Genomic DNA, 22,455 nt, shown 5'->3' with positions numbered 1-22,455 from the left:
TTCAAAACTTCTAGTGGCAGGGAATTTATAACCTCACAAAGAAATATGTCACATCGCTCTCCCAGAGCTAGCCTCTGGGAAACAATGGAATAATGTGGCACTTTCTCTGATATAACAGCCATTCAAATATCTGAAGACAGCTATCATATCCCCCATAATTCTCTTCTTAACTGAGATAAACATCTGTATTTAATTTCATATATCATGGCCTACACCATGGTCATCATTTTTTTAACCTTCTTCTGATAAATTCAGATTTGTCAAGGTATTTTGAAATACAGCAACAAGAATTAGATCTCCAGATGACATCTGACTAGGACAAAATACAATGGCCTTATTACCTGCCTTCTTTAGGCTGCTATGTTATAACTAATAACACAACATTGTATTAGCTACTAAAAAGAGTAAAGAATTAATTTCCTGTCCCTTCTTCTTTCAGTCCCACTTTATACCAATTACCAGAATACTAGGGACTACTAATCTTATCTTCTTCCTGTGTGAAAGAAAGACTGGGCAGAAAAAAAAAAAAAAAAAAAAAAAAGGCAGGGGGCAGGAAGACATAAAATAAAGGGAGTCATATTTCAGGAAGGGGTCAAGGGAGAATATGACTGGCTTAGCATCAATGTTAAATGTATTTTAGCAATAGGAAAAAAATTACAAAATTTTGAATTAGACTTAAAGGTATTCTTCCAATCTCTTATTCCTTTCTAGCAAAGAATCTCATTTGCATGTATTTCATATATAGTTGATTAAGTCAACAGCCAAGAAAACCAAACACTTGTCTTTATTGAAATAGTTTCCTTAGTATCTGGCACTAGGTATCCATCCAGATGAATACACATATTTTGTGGTTTCTCACTGTATTTTCCACATATCAGCTGACATTTATAGTCACAGAAGTACTCTTCTGGAAACTGTCTTTAGACCTTTATAGTGTTTCCTCCAGCAATTAATTTCTGGTGATAAATTCTAGGTTAGAAATTAGCACTAATTTCAGTAAATAAGCTATACTCAGCATTTTCCAAATCAACTATCTACCAGACCCAGTCTAACTGAAAACAATCACAATAATTAATGAAATGAAAAAAAAAAAAGACCTTGGAGGTAGAATAAAAATGTAATAGTAAAAAGTAGTACAATTTAATCCATAAAAGAAAAGCCTGAGGTAGTAGTTAAAAATTACCTCAAATACTGTTCCGTAAAGTGTTTTGTGTTGGTGTGTGTGTGTATGTGTACTTGTATGTTTCAGTAATATATTATCAAAAGAGACCATAGAATCATATTCCTGGCATAATTTTGTTAACAACATTGAAAACTATATAATGAGAATAGTTTGAGAGGATGTCTAGAGGTCCTACATAATAATATAGGTCCGAACTGCCTTCTTGGTCTGGCTCCCAAACATCCCTAAAATCATCAAATAATCTGGGCAACAACTAATTCTAATTTTTCCAAAATGTTCTCAAGTTTCTCATCTTTGTGTTTATCATCTTGCATTTTGCTTAAAATGTTCTCATCTAATAACATTGCTGATGAACTACACTTCCATACCAGCCCATTTTAAAAGCTATTTTAGCTGTCAAATCTGATCCCTGGGACTCAAAGTAACCTTTCCTTCTCTTGATATCTATTGCACTTCGTCCTCATCTTATGATGATTATTTACTGCATTATGTAGTAGCTACTGGTGTGTGTGTTTTATAATCCTTTCCCAAACATAAGTATCTCGAGAGCAAGTTCTTTATTTAGGGGTCACAGACAAAGGGGAGATTAGCCTCGGGAGGTCAGGAAGAGCTTTTAAAAGATGCTCAATTATATTTGTTAAATGAAAGATACTAGTGGTTTTTTCTACTCTGTGATTCAATCTTTATGCAAAGCCACAAAGAGCTTACTGTTGATCTATCACATCTAAGAACCTAATATTAATATGGTACCATAAATTTCATCTTGGTATTTATTATGTCCTTACAGATTCCTATTTTGTACTCTTATAAAGAAAAATCAATTCATAAGTTATTTGCTGTGAGCATAAGGAAAGCTATAGTCCTAAAAGGCTGATTCCTAATTATGTAAGCATTACTTACATTACTCATAATTTTCAAATAATAAAACATCGGGTTCTCTTTTTCCCATTCCAAGTGAGGTGATTTGTCAAATTATGTCTTGAAGGAAAGAAATTTTTGAAAAATTAAAAGCTGACAGGTAAATTGCCACCAGTTTGCATATTCAAGCACAAGCAGAAAAAAATCCTGACATAAAAATAATAGAGCAGGATTTATTGGACATTTAAATAATGTTATTAATGACTAAAATGATGGAAGAATATTCAGGAACTTAGAAGTCTGATTTCTGCATATAGCTTCTGAAATGTCTATATATATATATATTTATTTATTTTATAACTCCTCGTATACCTCTTCTTATAAGCTAGGCACAGTTCCAAGACCCTTCCATATACTAACTCATATAATTTGAACAAAACCCCTTCGAAGTTCGTCCTATTATTACCCCAATTTTACAGATAAGAAACTAAGGTATCGAGAGGTTAAGCAACATGCACAAAGTAACAGAGATAGTAAATAGAAAAGCCAGGATTGAATTCAGTTTTTAACCACCGTAGCATGATGCAATCCTTTAAAGAATGTGTTCCTACAACATTCCAAGGAAGCATGCTCAGCACGTGACAAACACTGTAAGTAAAGGTACTATTATTGTTGTTGTTGTTGTTGTTGTTGTTATTATTATTATTACATCTCCAGTTTCTCTCATTGTTCAAAGCATCCATCCCCATATGTGTAACAGGCACAGTTTAATTTGAATGTAGAGGACTGTGGAGAGTCCATAGGACAAAACTTCAGGTTTAACACCTGTTCTGCCTGCCGTTGAGGAGAAATCTATGACCTTGGTAGAGTCATTACATTTATCACATTATCACTTTCCTATTTAACACTGAGAATGGCATTAGCTCAACTGTTTATTTCAAGGTTATAACAAGAATAATATGTATATTAGCATTTTAATGAATAGAGTATTCTAAAAATAAAAGACATTATTAAAAGGAAGAGGATGAAGAAAAAAAATGTCCTTGGCATTATGGTGATTGGTAAACTGCATAAAAAGACTATCTGCCCACCCCCTTCAATGTTCATGATGTGATGGCCTAATAGCTAGCATGCCTGGTTGGGAGGTGAGCCTTAGCACAGAAGTTTGGGGTCAGGACATCATTGTGAAGAATAATATAGCTTGACTTCCATAATTGAATAATTAATAGATGCTGACCTTAAAGGTCAGAGCATGTTCTATGATGCATCTTGATTTATCCATTTCCTGGGGCAGCCAAAGCCTTTGATTGAAAGAGAGCTTAAATGACACAACTGACGTCTATCTTGTTGAAAATGTTTGTGGCAACGTCAGTGAGTAACAGTAACAAGTCCTATACCCAATTGCTCTCTATGATTTGGATAAAGCACTTGGCTTCTGATTTCTCAATTAAAATCTTACCAGATAAAGACATTATGGAGATTTACAACATGCCATGAAAAGAAGTTGCCAATTCTTATTTGAAATTTGCTGTCTTTTCCAAAGGTTAGTTCTTAAGAAAATATCCTAAGACTTGTTCTATCTTTTGCTGAGATAGAAACAAAATTGTGTCCTCCCTATTTTATTTCCCAAGCCTTGGTTAAAATAAAATAAAGAGAACAATAAATATTGATTGTTGTCCATTTTAAATCATAATTTGGTGAGTTTTATACTTTCAAAGGGAAAAATTTAATATATTCTGAAAAGGATTCTGCCCAAATTCTCACTCATTACATGACTCATTTAAAAATTATGTGTTGTCACTGTATTTTAAATAATATGCATTATAGAATCTGCCTCCACATGAATACTTTGATTTAGACCAACGGCCTTAAAGTACAAAGTTACCTTCAAGTGTCACCCAACATTCCTATGTCTTCAGGGACTGTGGTCAAATAAATCTTCACAAACAATGACATCTACTTGAAGCTCCTTAAGAAAAGATTTCATGCCTTCTATTTCTTCTAGTAACCACTATGCTTTACTCTAGTAATCCCTCACAACAAATATCATGATTTAGCACACAGTAGGTCTCAGTAAGATTTAGGAGTAGTTAGCTTATCTAATTTACCAGTATTAAATACTACAGGATTTCTAGTAGTTCTAAGAAATAAATTTCAACCTATCGAGACACTTTGCAATGAATATTTAATGCTTCATTTCTTACTCTTCCTTCTATCTTCAGCTAATGGTAAGAGGGCAGATGAGAGCAAACACTCTACCATTCAGCCAAAAGACTTTTCGTTTCCATTAGAGTAATATTAATCATTTCCCCACTTCCTACCTTTATCTAACCCTGTTAGGCTTTTTCTAATCCTGTTATCTTAAGTTAGCTCTGTACTCTACAAGCTCTAGAGCCATTATTTAAGACTTTCTGCCTATACCCTCTCTTACTGGTCTGAATTTTAGAGAACAGCTCTTTCCTCATAGCTTTTGTCAACCAAATTGGATATTAAGATGTGTTTATAGTGGTTCCTTTTAAAATAATTGGTAGCCTTACATAATAATTGTTTAAGTGGAAAATGAAAGGGAATGCAGTCTTTATATGTTATTTTAAAACTATATTTGATGAGATAATCTCTTTGTTCTCCAAGTACATTTTTCTCCTCTTATATTTTATATATGTAAATATAACTTATATCTTATATTTTCTCCTCTACTTTCCTCTACAAATCAAATGATCCCAAATCTTCATTATTATGATTAAGTAGATATAAGCCCACTAAGTTTTCTTTTCATTATAAATCCATCATGATAAAGCATTTAGCCTTTCCTACACAATCTTACAATATTAAAATTTTTCTTAAATAACTCCTCCGAACCAAGTTAGTCTCCTTAACTGACTTAGTTAAGTTAGTCTCCTTAACTAAGAATTTAGTCTAAGGAGACAATGGTGAATGTTCACAAAATTTAAGACTGTTTATCAATAGAGCCAATGTTTATAATAGAGCCAATTTGCATACAACTTAAACATCAAAAAATACAGGCTGGTTGAATAAATGATGGTAAATGATGGTATGTTAACCAGATATTTTGTACAATGTCAGGGAATAATTTTTAAAGAAATGGAAAGATATTACATCCTAAGTGAAAAAAAAAACACAAAAGTGATCACTAAAGAATATGAACTATCTATGGATAGTATAACTTTTATGCATCTATATGTATACACATAAACATGCATGTGCATAGTTGTATAACAGGAGTCAAGTTAAATTGCTATCATTCTTTACAAGGCTGTATATGGCTATAGAAACATGTAGGTAAATGATAGAAAAAAAGAATAAGAGTGTATATGACTTAAGATTATAATACTTTTGGTTTCTATTAACTTATATTTCCTAAATTTTCTTCAGTACTTCTTTAATGAAGAAAATTCTATGTAAATTATATGTAAATAATAATTTTTATGTAAATTATGTAAATTATAAATTCTATGTAAATTATAAAATTTCTATTCTATGTAAATTCTATGTAAATTATAAATTCTATGTAAATTATAAATTCTTAAATATAGATGGCTTTATCCAAGAAAAAAACAGTGTACATGCTGTTTTCTTCCTGATAATGGCATTCAACAACTCAACCTAGAGATAATTACTTTTTTCATTTTCTTTTCTATTATAATCATAGGAAGAATAATTTTGCTCATTCTCCAGCAACATGTCAACTTCCCTGACATGATAAAATATCAACACCCTGTTATGACTGCTTAAAATCATATTTTTAATGTTATTTTTAAACCAAAAACAGATATGTAATTAATTCAATTAAAAAGAAACAAACAATAGGTATAACTGTTAGAATCAAGAGGATTCAGGTTAAAAATTAATGAACAAGAGAAAATGAAGTAACTATATGAAAGATCTTAGAGATTATTGGGCTGGGCACATTTTAACTATTTTATGTCATCTATGAGTCTCCTATAAACCTTTTTTCCATGACAGTAGTCAAGCCGGAAGAGAAAATTTTTCAAGAGGTTAATGCCAAATTTGCCACTTAGCCTATCACTTTAAAATAGCAATTTTCAGGGGCTCCTGGGTGGCTCAGTAGGTTAAGCGTCTGACTCTTGGTTAATCCTCCCACTCCTGGCTTCAACTCAGACTATGATCTCACCACTAGTGAGTTTGAGTCCCACAACGGGCTCTTTGTGGAGCCTGCTTGGGATTCTCTCTCTTGCTCTCTGCCCTTCCCCCACTTGCACATGCATGCATGCAAGCTCTGTTTCTCAAAAACAAATAAATAATAGCAGTTTATCAGTTTCATGAACATGTAGAATTATACATTTTGGCAATGCCACAACTGACCTCATGCCATTCCATTCGGAATCAGAATAAAAGAACAACTTGATGTCACTTTCCATTTTCACATTTCTAATTTTTCAATGGATTTCCTAACATGAACAGAACATAACCAATTTTCCCCTTTTGAAGACAGCTTTTACTTTTTCCTCCTGTATAAAGAAACAGATTACCTTCATAGCTAGTAACATAAAAATAAGTGTCTACTAAGATGTCAACATGTTCATCATATTTTTGCATTGCCAATGAAAACGAAATTTTTTTTAATACTTAAAAAGGAAAAGAAAATCAACTAACTAACATTCTGTGGTAGACTACGAAACCAGCCACAAAATTCTTTCTTGCAACCTCACTTTTTCAATACAAAGTGGCAGGTCTACCCATCAAAACTGTTATTAGCTAAAGTGACACAAACTGAGATTTGAAAAGTGCTTACAATCTGGGCTTGATTTTTCTTCTGCTCTTCAGACCTTCTCTCCACCACATAAAGAAGCCTGATCTAGCAGAGACAAGCTATCCCAGCTGAGCCAATTTCCACTACCCAGCACCAGTCAAGCAGAAACCTACTTGGCTCTCAGAATTGAGAGACAAATGTTAGTTTAAACCCACTAAATTTGTATGATTTGTTAAGCAGAAAAAGCATAATGATACACATCCACTATCACTTCATTCATAAAAGTATTTATACCTAAGCAATAGAAAAGGTATACTCTCAGAAAGAAAAAAAAAAGAATAGTTAGAATGGTATACATCAATATTTCTTTTAATGTATTACATTTTTTTCTTACAAATAAAGCTTTATCACAAATTGGCTCTTATCTTTCTTCTAGGTGAGAGAGGATTTCTGTACTTGATATTTTCTAAGGTTCTTTGATGCTCTGTATTTCTTTTCTGAATTAATATATGATTGTCAGGGCTTGAAATTGCAAGTTAACAAATTCTAATCATTGTAATTAACAATAAAGTAGAAACATTTTAAGATCAAGAACCTAATTGTTTATAAGCTATGTTATAGAAATATTTACATATATAAAACAAAGTTAATTTTCTGTAATATATACAGAATATGGCAAAGATTTACCCTTAAATCTACCAACTTAACTGTACAATTCTATTTGTTTATATGACACATATTTAATCTTTCTTATTACCAGAAAAGTATATAGATATAACTCTGAAAATGAATCCCCTGAGTCTAGTTGACTGGGAAATTTCTTAGCAATCATCCATGGCTAGCAGCTTTTGAGAAACTATTTTAGTCTATGCAGAATAGCTCTCATTATGATAATTTCTAGAAATATGGATTCAATCATGAGCTATCCTTCCTTATTCCAAGAAGTAATCTTAAGGGGAAAAAAACCTGACAACTACTCATAATTTTACCTAATATATAAATAATTTAACAGAAATTCATCAAATCTCTCATTTTGCAACCAAAGTTTAGAAATCTAAAAATAGCCTTGCTGTACCCAAGAGATCTACTTAAAGCTTGTTAACATTCTGATATTTCATGATCACTAAAAAGAAGTCTTTTAGACAGTGTCTGTCTCTATTACACTACTTGATATTCTGACAGTGATCACCTTCTGTTTTAAAATTTTTTTCAATATTTATTTATTTTTGAGAGAGAGAGAGACAGAGAGACAGAGAGAGCAGGGGAGGGCCAGAGAGAGAGGGAGACACAGAATCCAAAGCAGGCTCCAGGCTCTGAGCTGTCAGCAGAGAGCCTGATGCAGAGCTCAAACCCATGAACCATGAGATATTGACCTGAGCTGAAGTTGGACACTTATCCTCTTGAGTCACTCAAGCGCCCCAATAGTGATCACCTTCTTAAAGGTAAACATGAATTTACGTATTCACGGGGGCAAGATGTACAGTGAAAATTGTTGGGCTTTGTTAAAAAAAAAATTATGAGACTTTATTTATCCTGGGTAAATGTAACTGGTTTCTTATAATGAAATGGAAGCAGGACAGATTAGCAGTGTTGAGATCTGAGGGTCACAAATTTAAAAGAACCTGAATTCACGTTAGAAAAGGAATACCAATTCCCAAAGGAAATGAGTTTGGATGGAATATGATAGAAGAGGACGGGAGAAGACAGAACAGGATGAATAAAGCACCTTCATGTTTATTAATTTTTCTAAATGAGAAAACCTGGTCAGAAGCCAATGTAACTACAGAGAAGATAAAGAGGAAGGGCTATAAGTGAAATGAGATGCTGCCTTTGTTATCCCATACTGAACTACTCTCATAACACAGGTACTTGGAATTTTTTTCTAAAAGTGATGGATTTTAAATTGCTACCAAATTCCAATGTTTATGTCTTTTGTTTTCAGACTGATAGCTAAATGTATGCCAAATAATACTGAAATATCTATATGAGTCATCTAACACAGTTTATTCTTAGTAAAACATGAGCTTAGTTTTATGTCATATTTCTGAATCATAATGATACTGCAATCCCATCTTAAAGTAAAAACCTCCCTTAGTCCAAACTCCCCTTTCACGTTACTGTCCTCTCTCTCCATCCATACACAGTGAATTTGTCTCAGTTCGACTCTCTGTTCAAACACAAACTTCTAAGTCTTTCCTAATCATCTTTCCTAAAAATATACCTCTTCTTATTCTACTTCACAATTGTCTTTATTTTTCTTTATAGAACTTCCCATGGTAAGTATGATGGTTTACTGCCTAATTCCCCATTTGACTAGAAGATCTATAAGGGCAAAGCCTATTTTTAGTGATTATATCCTTAGTGCCAAGAACAGGGTCTGGCATATAGTATATATTCAATAAATATTTGATGGATGAATAAACAAATAAATGAATAAACTGATAAATGTTACAGCCATTCTTTAAAGACCTTATTTCTGAGAACAGTTTTAAGTTCACAGAAAAATAGAGAAAGGTATAGTGTTTTCCCATATAATCCCTGATCCCACACATGCATAAGCTCTGCAATATCAACATTCCTTACCAGAGTGGTACATTCTTACAATTGATAAACCCACATTTACATTTAAATCATAATTATCCAAAGTCCATAATTTGCAGAAGAGTTCACTCTGGGTAATATACATTATATGCATTTCGGCAAATGTATAATAGCATGTATCCATCATTATAATATTATGCAGAGTGTTTTCACTGCCCTAAAATCCTCTGTGCTCTGGCTATTGTGTTTTTAATTTCAAATTCCACTTGTTCATTACTGGTTTACAGAAAAATGATTGGCTTTTATATATTAACCTTGCATTCTATAATTTTGCTATAATTGCTTATTACTTCCAGAATTTTTTTGTTTATTCTTTAGGATTTCTTTTTGCATAGATGATCATATCATCCATGAAAAGACAGTTTTATTACTTTCTTCCCAGTATGTATGCCTTTTATTTCATTTCCTTGTCTTATTGTATTGACTAGGACTTCCAGTATAATGTTGAAAAGAATAGTGAGAGGGAGCATCCTTGTCTTGTTTCTAATCTAAGAGGAAAATCTTCAAGGTTCTTACCATTAAATATTTTATCTGTAGGCCTTTAATAGATATATCTTTTTTATTATTATTATTTTATCAAGTTGAGAAAGCTTCCTTGTTTTCTCAGCCACTTTTTAAAAATCTTATCTCTAATTCTTCCATGTACCACAATCCAGCTCTTTCTCAACTCTAGCAAAACTGATCCTGGCACTATGATCTCTCAGTGACAGATAATCAACATAAACATTTATCTTGGTCAACTTCTCCATTGTATTTGACACTGCTGATAATACATTCCTTGACACACGATTTGCCTCTCATTTTGGGGGTGCAACATTTTTCTGGTTTCTCTTTTGTCTTTTTGACCACTTCTTCTCAGAGTCCTTTATAGATTTAACTTTTTCTACCTACTGCTCAAATATTGATGAACTTTCATCAGTTTCCAACCTTTGGTCTTTTAAAGAAAAATTATTCTCCATGTGGCTGATTCATATAGTCCCTGACTGTCAATAACTATCTGTATAATTATAACTTATAAAGCTATGCCTGATTTCTTAGCTAGTAGCTAGCAAATTCCTCCAATTCTAAAAGTACAAATCCTCTGTATGTCTTAGTATAAAGTCCAAATTCCTCAAAACATGCAGAATCTGCCACGTCTCCAAATTTATTGGGCTATAATGTGTCTTCCTTTTAAGCTCTAGCCACACTGAATTTCTTGCAGCTCATGGAATCATAACTTTCCTTATCTCTGATCTTTCCTAAAATTATTTCCAATGTTTGAATACTTTTGGCTTTCTGCTTGCTAGATTGGAATTAATCTTTATAATCATGTCAAGATTTTATTTTTTCGAGTAGGCATGCATTCCCTGACATCTAGCTTATGATAAGGTACCTGCTTTAAATTCTTATGACTCCACATACTTCTGCTATCACAATACCCATCATATTCATCTATTTATTTATTTAAGTGCTTTCCTGGCTAGATGGCAATTTCTGTAAATTTGTTTACCATTGCATTCCATCAGATATGTAACTATTACTTACCAAGTACTCAATAGATATTTAAGAATATATGAAAACTATGATTTTTTTAAGTCAATCACTTATTTTGTTTTCTTTAGTTGCAGTAATATACTATGTATTTGAGTTGTAAATGTTTATACTTGTTATTATTTTACTGGGTTAATTTGATGGTGTATAGAAGAGAATTATGCCATAGAACTTGGACAATGTAATAATTTCCCAAAATTTCACATATGAAATCTAAAATATTCACTGGTAATAGAAATTTCTGCATAAAAAAAACTTGTCAACATTTGCCTCCAAATTACACAGTGCCATCCAGGAATGTGAGCAGGTCATTGAAAGTAATTTGGGGCTTAACCACATGGTGGTCTATCTACAAGTTCCCTGGAGGAAAAAGACACCATCTAGCTCACATCTGTGCAAACATTGGTTAACCTGGCTGATGTCTTCACATCTGAGGATGTGAAGGAGTTTCGTGTTTTTGTTTTTGTTTGATTTTTTTGTTTTGTTTTGTTTTTTCTTTCCTTTGATGAGGGAGATGTTTTCCTATTGCCTTTTGCAGCTCTCAGACATGAGCTGTAATAACTCTAAGAGGCTGAGAAGATTGAATTGTGGAGGTATGTCTGTATAGGGAGATGTGTGTGGGAAAGAGAAACAAGGAGAGAGATAGGGAAAGAGAGACAGATAGAGGTAAAAGATGGATACTGGAGTGTATAGACAGACTAAGAATTAAATCTAATAAAAGCAATGTTGTCTAGTGAGTGAAGTTCACAAACCTGAGAGAGTCAATTTCTTGAAGCCTCCACACATAATATAGGAATGTAAGCGATATGAGGATTGATTGCAAATGCCATATTTTGTGCTTATCTGACTCTAAATGGTTTGGGAAGGAAGAATAAAAGTACAAAATCGGATAAGAATCTTTTTGAAATAAGTAGCATCAAGAACTTAAAATAAAGTTGCTACAAAATAATGAGGTTTGAGGTAATATCAAGTAGTGATTTTTATCTCTAAGAATAGTGAATATTTGAAATTCTCCTTTCCAGATGTACTACAATGAAGACAGTATCTGTTTGACTGTAGAATATACAGAGTAAAAATAATTTTTACAATTGGGATCAAAACAAAACCAATACAGAAAAGATTTTCTTTCCTTTGGAAATTAATAATAAAGAGATTTAAAACTTCATATAATCACAAAATGTATATGGCTTAAAGTTTAGAAGAAAGTTTGGACACATCTCCATCTTTGGGGGACTAATACGTAAGCTGATGACACCTCAAATCTCTGTCTTTTAATATATTACAGCAAAATATCTACAACTTTCTTGTGTGTAGGGAGGGAGTGGGTTGTACAAAATTCTAGTATACTCTATGCTTTCTGCACTGATGCTGTCTAAAGCTATAGAAACAACAACAGAAATGTCCCACCAAAGTAATCAATTTTTTCAAACTAAAAATGCAGGATGGTCTTTAATGATCTAACGTTTCATACATTTTGTCCCAGTAAGTAGTTTTAAAAATACAAAAAAAAAAAAAAAAACCTCAAGGAGGATAGATACTAAAAGCATTACTAATACATGTTTTTACTTAATACATATTCAGTTTCCCCTTATTATATGCAAGAAAACATGGAGCTGAGAAAGAGGTAATAGAAAGGCATGTAAGGAAATACATGTCTGTTGTAAAGAGGCATCTTACCTGACAACTGTTTGATTTCCCCTTATTTTCTCACATTCTAAAAAATTATTTCAGAGTATAACAAAGTTGTATCTAAGAAACCATGGACACTTTTAAACTTTTAGGGCACTTGTTTTCTATTATTTTAATGTTAGACATTAAATTAGAATTGGTATAACTAATATGCTTTGCTAAATGACAAATCAAATATAAAATAAAAAAATATATTTCTTACAATAGTTCCTAAATGCATACCATGGAAGAATGAGGTTGCTTAAAACATAATAAAATCTAGAGCTTAGATAATATATCATAACTACTATATTTCTGAATATCACAAATATTTTAATAATAGAAAGTAATGAATCTGAGCAAAATTTAATTCTATAATCATTTTATTCTCCACAGGCTCACTGAACTACATGGAATATGACAGTGTATCTAGTTTTTAAAGTGTTATTGCCCATATTCTCATTCTTCTGATAAAATGATAAAAACTGAATTAATTTTAAAATATGGACCAAAGAATTAAAGAATTTATTTAAGAAATCTATGAAGATACTGATTTTTAAATTATTTTAAGACATTTGCTTCCTTAATTCCAGATTTGGTTCTTAGAAACCAAGGGGCACCTTGGTTGTTCTTAGCAATAAGGGGCGCCTGGTGGCTCAGTTGGTTGAGCGTCCGACATTGGCTCAGGTCAGGATCTCACAGTTTGTGAGTTTGAGCCCCCCCTCAGGCTCTGTGCTGATAGCTCGGAGCCTGGAGCCTGCTTCGGATTCTGTGTCTCCCTCTCTCTGCCCCTTTCTTGCTCATGCTCTGTCTCTCTCTGTCTCTCAGAAAATAAATAAACCTTAAAAAATTTTTTTGAAAGGAAATAGCAACAAAAACATCACTTACTACAAATGTAAGGCACTGTCAATTTCAGGTTAGTGAGCTTAAAATACAACACAAAGTTTTATTTTATTCATTTATTCCTGTTGGGAATATTTATGACTATAATTTTCTTCAGAGATATAGACTTTCCTGAGGATATGGCTCTCATATTAAACCCTGAAATTCACCATACATATTTGGAGATGGGGTCAAAGTGGTTACTATAGTTTTATTTCTGTGGCACTGTATCAAACCCCTGAAATAGCAGTGAGCTAATAAAAGCCTTAGAAGAGAACTAAATTTGAAATGAATTAAATGAACAAAGTACCTTTTTAAAATAACATAATTAATTTTTTCATATACCACACAGTGATACTAATACATATAAAAGACAAGACAAACACATTTAACAAATAAAGCATACTAAAATCCAGTAACTAGTAGTCAAAAATGGCAAGCTGACAGTTTCATTTAATGAATCTTTCTTTCAATCAATAGTTATTGTGCTTTTACTATGCATAAAGGTACTAGGTTAGGTGTATCAGACACAATGATAAGTAACTCAAACTGGTCCCTTACTACAGACACTATTACTTCTCTTCTTCAAAATTATTTTTCAAAGGCCAGCAAAACCTCTGAATTTTCCAAGGTTTATGCAGGTTGACAGAAATTTAACCCAAAACACATTTAGTTTTCCTATGTTAAACAGATACGGTCTACTTTTTATTTTTCTTGGTACTGATGTGAAAAAATATAGAAAATTTTCAACCTTAATCATGATATTGCCTTTAATCAGAGAGAAAATCTCTACACAAATTTATACAGGGCTAAATTATTTAAAGTACAGCCATTTCCTTAATGGGAACAATTTGGCAATTATGGAAGTGATCCTGAATCCGTAAGTATATATGCCAATGAAGTACTTCACAGATGAAAACAAATTTGAAATATGATCAATGACTAATGAATACTTGCAAAGCAAAGTTTTAGAGAAGACTCTAAGGAACAATGCAGCTGAAATATAATCTTTCATTTATTCAGTCTTGGAAAAGGAATGATTAGAAGAGCTACAAAATACTGACAGATATTATCAGTCACTAAAATAAGTTCTATTTTATTTAGAGAGACTAATTTAAATAAATTGACTTAGGAATTATTTTTCAGTGAGAATAAACTTTTAAATGTATATCAATATTAGAGAGATAAGAAATGTATTATATTCAATTAGTACTTGTAGTGACTTTGAAATATAGTGTTAAGCATGAAAACGTATTTTTAAATGATTTGCGAACACCATTAATAAAAATATAATTTAATTATAAAACATAAATTATAAAATTGAGAGTACTATAGAGGAATAAACAGATTAGCAGCATATAGCAATCTTGTATAGAATACCCATACTACACCACACCAAATTTGGCAGTCACTCATGCAAACAAAGGGGGTAACTACTGAAATGCTTAAATCTTGCACTTACCAACCTCCACAACACTAGAACAGTTGGGATCTGTGAAGCCATCTGGACACTCACAGGAAAAGGAATTGTCAGACAATCCTGGCAAACAAACACCGCCATTTTCACATGGATTGGGATCACAAATATCACCTGAGAAATAAAGAAACAGAGAATGACTTTTCACTTGCAGTCTTAGGCACTGAGATGTACTATTTCATACTCCATTTTCCTTTAGTAGAGTCACCACACTGTTTAGATTTACAGATAAGGTATGCAAGACCCATTTGAAACCTTGTACTTTTCAAAGACATGGTATGTAACATAAAATGAAATTTTCTATTCAAACACTGCATACCAAATAGCATACTAAAAGCTATTAACTCATCTTGGGGTTCCTCCATTACATGTCAATAAAATATTGTCTGATTTGTTAAAGATTAATTGAAATATGTCTAGTAGAAAGATTTATTAATTACTCCAATAAAAAAAACTTTTTAAATTCATACACTTAACTCTGTAACTTTGCAATTTCTCTCTCTAAAGGGGTGAGGTTTATTTCTGGGCTTGTCCAGGTGACTTGCTTTGGCCAATAGAATGTTAGGAGACTTGAAGCCAGTCAAGGTTTGAAAAAGCTCTTGAATATTTCTACTTCTTCAAACCCTGTCAGGACCATGAGAATAAATTCAGGCTAGTTTGCCTGAGGTGAGAGAAACATGTAACAGTAAGAAAGACACTGGCACAGAGAAGTAAGTTGTGCCATAACCAGAACCTATAATATATGGCATTGGCTTTGGTACTGGGTGGAAAGGCATCAAGAAAAATGACTAGAGGAGCCTAGAAAAAATGTGAGGCTATCCATGTTATGTAGAGAAAATCAGCTGGTAACGTTGTTACCTGAGAAAAACTTTAGTGACAGAAATATACTTAATGACTTTTTACCTATGAATAATGAGATTTTCAGGCAGAATATTAAAGTGTCAGTTGGTTTTTAATAGCTGCATTGATACAGTACTACAAGAAGAGACATGCTAAATAAAGAAATGATAAGTGTGAAAGTAAAGAAAAGGAATATAGAGAGGAGGATTTGTGATAATTAACTGACCAACCAACCAACCAATAACAACCAAAACTACTCAATGCCAGCCTCCCAAACCAGTGTAAGATCAAACCTGGAGCTTTGTCAGAAAGACATGGCCTCAACATAAATATCAAATTAAGGATATGGCTAAAAGGCCCTTGTGAAAATATTTCAAATAATTCAGGTACAGCCTGAAGACTCTCTCAGCTAAATAAAAGGGCTTCCAGAAGTCTTAAGGGTATTATCTCTGAACAGCCTGACACGCCCAGTGTACCACTGATTAAGTCTAGAATGAAAAGCAGGCTTCAAAGTCATGAGTGTGATTTTATTATACAGACAGGATGTAAATCAGATTCAGAGAAACCCATAGAGTTTTAAAGGGAGCTTGAAAGGGGAAAGTACCATTGCCTGATCAAGAGAAGAAGGTTTTTCAAAGTTTACAAAAATATCTGTGTCCCAACTTCCTACCACTTTCTGTTTCTTGGGAACTTTATTCCCTTATAGGAGACTTCCCAAGAATTATTTCCTATATTTTCTAGATTAACCACTCTAAGACTTTAGAAAAATAAAAATGGAGGGTAAGATTTTGGTCACATTTATAAAGCAAGTCATTAGCTATATTAAGATGATAGATAAAAATACTAGCACTGGGATGGCCATAAGAAACCAGAGAGTCATGAAATAAGTGAATAAATGAAAGAATAAATATGTGTTGGAAATACCAAAGAATTTAGCATGGCTAGACAATGGATTACTTGGTTAGGAATGGCTGAGAAAGTATAAATACATCAGATTAGTAAAGATTAAAAAGTTAACATCGTAACTTATAAGGTGAAGAGCCAATGAATGCTTTTAGCATGTATTTTAAAGTTTTGACATGGTCATATCTATATTTTAAGATGACTATCCTGGCAGCATTTTACAGAGTGAATTTGATTGGGGGACTGATTACTGAGATATTTCAATAAACTTCCTATGTCTTTATATAACTAGCTAGCCATTCCGCCATTCCTCCATTCATCCTTCCATTAGTCCCTTTATCCCTCACCCCCACCCCCCATTGCTTGACTACCTATTCTATGCAGGCACCAAGGTCAGTGCTGAACATACAGAAGCATACAGAAGTAAATAAAGATAGTCTCTACCATTAAGAAGTATAGAGCCTAGTATGGGAGATAAAAAAGCAAGAACAACTACCATACATAGTAAGAGCTGTAATTAGTCTACACAATCCAAAGTGTAGGATCAACAGAAAATTCTAAAAAGATTCAGTGCTGCGAGGTGATAAAACACAGGAGGAAGTACCTGCTCAACATTCTAGGCAAAAAGAATAGCATATACAAAGGAAAAAGATCATGGCTTATTCCAGGAATTTCAAGCAGGCCACTATAATTAGAGCATAGATGTATATGAGAGATAGAATGGAGCTCAGAAAGTAGCATGGTCGTGTAAATGAAGGCCTTATGTGCTGTGACAAAAAATTTGAAGATTCTCTTTAAACACTGGAAAATCAGAAAAGGACTTTGTACATGGGAAAATATACGATCACATTTGTGTTTTGGAATGATGACTCAAACAGCATTGTATTGGATCAAATGGAAGAGTCGCAGTTTAGGGCAAAAGAACTAAGCGTTAAACTCTTGAAGTAGTCCTAGCAAAACCTGACTTTCTCAACCCTCTTCAGAGATAGCCATGAACAGGGAAAGCAATGGAAGCATGATTTAATTCCAATTCAGTTAATAAATACTAGGTAATAAAACAGGAAATTAAAGTCCCCCCAAATCACTACTATTCCTCCCCCCAGATAATTAATCTAGAAACAAAGGCATTATTGTTGAGATTTTCTATAAAAAGGCAATCACCAGTTTAAAAGCGAGATCGTCACTCTCTGCCCTAGACATGAGCAAAGCAACACAGCTTTGTACAGTCAAACTAACAACACTGCCGTCTGCTAACCCTGTACATTCCATGAAGATGAGTAGTAACACCCAAACATTTTTTTGGATGAGACGTCAGTCATAATGCTGTGTATTGTCAGTACTACAAAAAGGGGAATTCTATATTCCCTAGACCAGGATCTGTTGTTGCAGCAATGTCAACAGATCAAGGCACATTGTAGATGTATATAGATTCATTTGTACTCACAGAAGAAATGTCTACAGTAGAAAGGCAAGGCATGAGTGACAACCCAAAGGTTCTCAAGCATACAGACTACACTGATACACTTTTCTAAAATCAAGTACCTTTCATTATCGCTCTCACTCCTACAACCAAGTTCCTGCAAAATTTATTAACTGATGTGAGCTTAACAGCCCAGATAAACTGAGCGACACACGAGGCTGGAATGTCCAGTCCCTTTGATTATCCCATCATGATGGGAAGTCTTGGTGTCCTAAGAAAATTTTCTTGGCACTTTTGATACCCTTTCTAGGTGATAATAACTTAAACTAACCGGTTTTCTACCATTTGACCAGGTGCGTCTGCCAGCCATATGACGCTTCTGTAATCAAAATCAGACAGGATGATCTGTTCATCTCTCACTAGATCTTGTAGACACCAGCTGTTGTTTAGCTGACCTGTTTATTCTCTCTTGTCCTTGTACATTTTGTTCTTTTTTTGCTTATGTCTACTTAATTCTAATAAATTACACTTGTGAAAGTTCATCTTATATTTTTCCCCCTTATTGATATTTACTCAGTGTGTTTTTGAAAGGTAGAAAAGAGGTAATAAATTTGACCAAAATGTATCTTGAGGTAGAATCACAATGTATCTTGAGGTAGAATCAAGATAACAATGTGATCAAACTGATGTAAGGGTTGAGAGAGAGCAAGGAATCTGGGTTGATTTCTAGAGCTTTTATCTGTATGACTGAGTGGTCACCTTCATAAGGAAATACAATGGATTTAGTTTTAAAGAAATTATTGTGTTTGAGAAGTTTGCATATTCCCTTTCTCTTTCTCTCTCTCCCCCTCCCTCCCTCAAAATAAATAAATAATTTTTTAAAAGAAAAAGGGAAATTAGTGCTAGGCCCTTTCCACTTCAGTATAAATATTCAGCTTATTCGCTTAGGGTCTCATATGTCAAGGTCTGTCTGAGATTAATAAAGGTCCCCACAGGTACCTGTGTTAGATGGACAATGTCAACAGAAAACAAAATTTTGGACTTGGATAAAGTAGAGGATAGACAGCAGAAGCCCATCACACATGATTAGGATTATTACAGACTGTGTTTTAAATCTGCCTCCCCACATCTAATTATTAAATACACCCCTGTGTCAGGTGGGTTCTCCATGAAGTAAATGCTAAGAAAAAGTTAAGAGTGCAACAAGATTAAGAAGTAATGCCTGTGAAAGAAAAATGAGGAGAAAGCAGAAATGGGCAGGAAAAGCCTTCATCCTGTGATGCAGATCTGACACCTGTGAAAAGAAATGGGGAAGGGGGGTGTGCAGGGATTGAAAAAGAATCAAGCAAGGGAGCCTCAGTCTGTAACGCAAACTTGATGAAGTCTTAGCCAGCCCACTAGGAAGCAAAGATTACCCTTTAGAGGAATCCTCCAAGGGCATAAATGACCAGGCACTGGTGCCCTTGCCATGTCCAATCACCAGCTGGAGGTGGCCTAGGCACAGGGTGGCTCTAAAGCTCCAGTGAGATCCTGGAAGTGCTGCAGAAGATTTGTTGGAGGTTAACTACATTCCTGGCAGCTGGACAACTTCTTTTCTTGAAGGGATGCTGCAGCAGCACTCTTCCCTGGGTGCCACACTCCCCTTTCTCTCTCAGGACAGTCCTAGTTAGGATCGGGTACATAGACACCTCAGTCAAATATCTGATCATATCTGAGCCTGTTGTTTTCTCTACTGACCCATTATCTCAATGGTTTGTACAGATGAAGCATGATCATTTAAGTAGAAACAAATCCTCAAGCTGAAATTTCAAGTCCAATTAAAATGCACTGTAGGGACTTCTGATTCCTTGTCATTTCAATTAACCTGAGAAAGCATCAGCTCAGGTAAGATTCTTGATTAAAATGCAAGAGATCCCTGGCCTTCAAATCAGCACTTTTTGTCTGTTTGTTTATTTCTCAATGGATGAATTGGTAGAGTTTTTTTAAAACTAAGATGGCAACCAGTACAAGAAGGCAGGCTCACTATAGGAAAATAGGACAATACACAATTTCATGGTTCTTTATTCCACTGTCAGCAGGCTCCTAAAATATACCTCTGCATATTGTAATCTGTGTGCAGTGTTATACCTTGATGCTTCTTGGCTGTCTGGCCTCACCTGCTTTAGATTAGGACAGATGTGTTTAATTTGAGTCTAACTATGTTTTATGATTCCATCTGCAGTTTATGGCAGACTCAGGCAAATTAAGCTGATGCCGATTTGCCTTTTGGCAATAGAATGAAGCAATTATTTTTCCCAGGGGCAAGAAATCATTGCAGGCTAAATTTAACTTCTTGTTTGCCTGGTCTTTCTCTCACTCTCCAGGGTTCTGCTTGGACTGGGATCATCCTGTCTGAGTCCACTGCCTACATCATTCTTCTCACTGGCCCACCACCTGTTGCCAGTCACCTGTCCAAGGTGATTCGCAGATTGTCTTATTACAGCTCATTATTAATTTGCAATCCATGATCGTTTAACCTACATAGCAAAGTGTATAGGCATCTATATCATGTAGCACTGAAGATGATGCAAAAAACCCCCCAAAAAACCTAAAAGCCTATTATCTATCTATACCTTTATGATGGTGATTGTGTTTGTTTGTTTGTTTGTTTTTTCTTCTGTGAGCTCAGTATATAACTATGCAACTTCTAATGCCAAGTAAAGGAGAAAATTTTATGTTGGCCATACTCAGGGAATCAGGTGGACCGAAGAGCTAATTTTTCTCATCCATGTTTAATCTCTCAGATGATTTATGCATTTGGTTTTCTTTACATATTAGTGCCCCTCTCCAGTTCACAGATCAGAGAATCACCAATCCATTCATCATGTATTGATATTCCAGGAAACACCGTAGAGGCTGGGAATATAGCCTAGATGAAGACACATAAGGTGCCAGTACTCTCAAAGTTTATATTATAGTGAAGGGAATGCATAATGAAAAACTAAGAAATAAGAAACCAAGGTATTGGTCACTGTAATAAAAACCATAGGAGGAGACACAGGAGAAGAATAGGCTGGTGGAAAGGGCTGTAAAAAGAACTGGTTACTTAAGATAAACAATCAAGAAAGGCTTCTCGAAGGAGGTGTCACTCGAGCTGAAAACTGAAACATGAACACGTGCCAGTCATGTTAAAACCTAAGGAAGAGTCTTTTAGACAGGGGAGTAGCATATGTCTGACCCTACTGAAAGGTAAGAGAGTAATGAACTCAAGAAAGTGAAAGGAGGCTAATGCATTTGGGACACGGTAACAAAATGTCTCTAAAAGTTTTTTGTCAGCAATACAATTTTAGTAGGAACCAATTTATAACTTAAAGCCCTACATTTGACTGTCTGTCTTCATGATAACCAAGGGCATTTCTGCTAAGCTTATTCTTAATATTTATCAAACATCTACTGAAAATATATTATTGTATTTACATGCTAACCTTCTTATGCATTTGCATAGTGATCTTTTTTACATATGAATATATCTACATAGTACTACTAATGTATTCATCTATATACATGGCAATGTAAATATAGCAATCATTTATTTGGAGGAACGCATGCCTCCCCATTTTCTCTGTTCCTTTAGCAGTGCTAGATGCCACCCTGCCCTCTCTCCATTTCTGCAAAAAAAATGTGTACGCTGATGTAAAAAAAAAAAAACAAAATAAAATGGTAACATATCACTCAAACAAGTTACTTCACCAATACAAAATATTATTTAATTTCTTCACTATCTTCCCACACTAAATGTGAACAATATTACCATACATATTTATGTGTGAGAAAGTAAAACACAGTAACCAGTTAAACCCATGTTTCACAACTATGACAATTCTGGTCTGTGTATTACAACCTCATCTTCAGTTTATTGCTCTCCCACTGAACTTGGTAGCTATACTCCTATCATTTCATTTACAAACTGAAAGAAAATAAAAGCTTTGTCTTCAACTACACAAATTAGAATTATAACCAGTCTGTAAACAGAGTACTTGGCAAAATGAGCCAAGCATAGTACACAAGTAAGCAATAACTCTAGTTAAAATGAGATAAAGTTCACAGGAATTTCCATACTCAACCTGGCAAAATTCCTCACAGAAAATTTTAGTATCCTTATGACTTACTGCCAGCGAAATTGTACACAACAAAATAAATGTCACTTTTGAATCAACCATAGGCCTCTCAATTTACTTTCGGGTCTCCTGAGTCTCCTGAGAGACCATTTGTGTTGAATATTGAAATTTCATTGCTGTATGTTCTAATAAGTTTGATGCACAGATTTTTATTTTAATGCCTTCATTCATAAACTAAATCTTATGAGTGTGGCCAGTTTAAAT

At 33.9% G+C, this 22,455-nt stretch overlaps 1 protein-coding gene across 2 annotated transcripts in view; it reads right to left on the bottom strand.

Annotated features, from left to right (window-relative positions):
* Positions 1-22,455, bottom strand: part of EDIL3 (EGF like repeats and discoidin domains 3) — a 426,671-nt gene that overhangs the window by 290,272 nt on the left and 113,944 nt on the right. For both annotated transcript variants that reach the window (XM_058727809.1, XM_058727800.1), the window contains exon 2: positions 14,917-15,045. In XM_058727809.1, the coding sequence (XP_058583792.1) occupies positions 14,917-15,045 (129 nt within the window). The remainder of the gene's footprint in view (positions 1-14,916; positions 15,046-22,455) is intronic.

This window comes from Neofelis nebulosa, chromosome 1, assembly GCF_028018385.1.
Source record: "Neofelis nebulosa isolate mNeoNeb1 chromosome 1, mNeoNeb1.pri, whole genome shotgun sequence".
NCBI classification, from domain to species: Eukaryota; Metazoa; Chordata; class Mammalia; order Carnivora; family Felidae; genus Neofelis; species Neofelis nebulosa.
The sequence above is the reverse complement of the archived record's forward strand: the minus strand, read 5'-3'. Positions and strand labels throughout refer to the sequence as shown.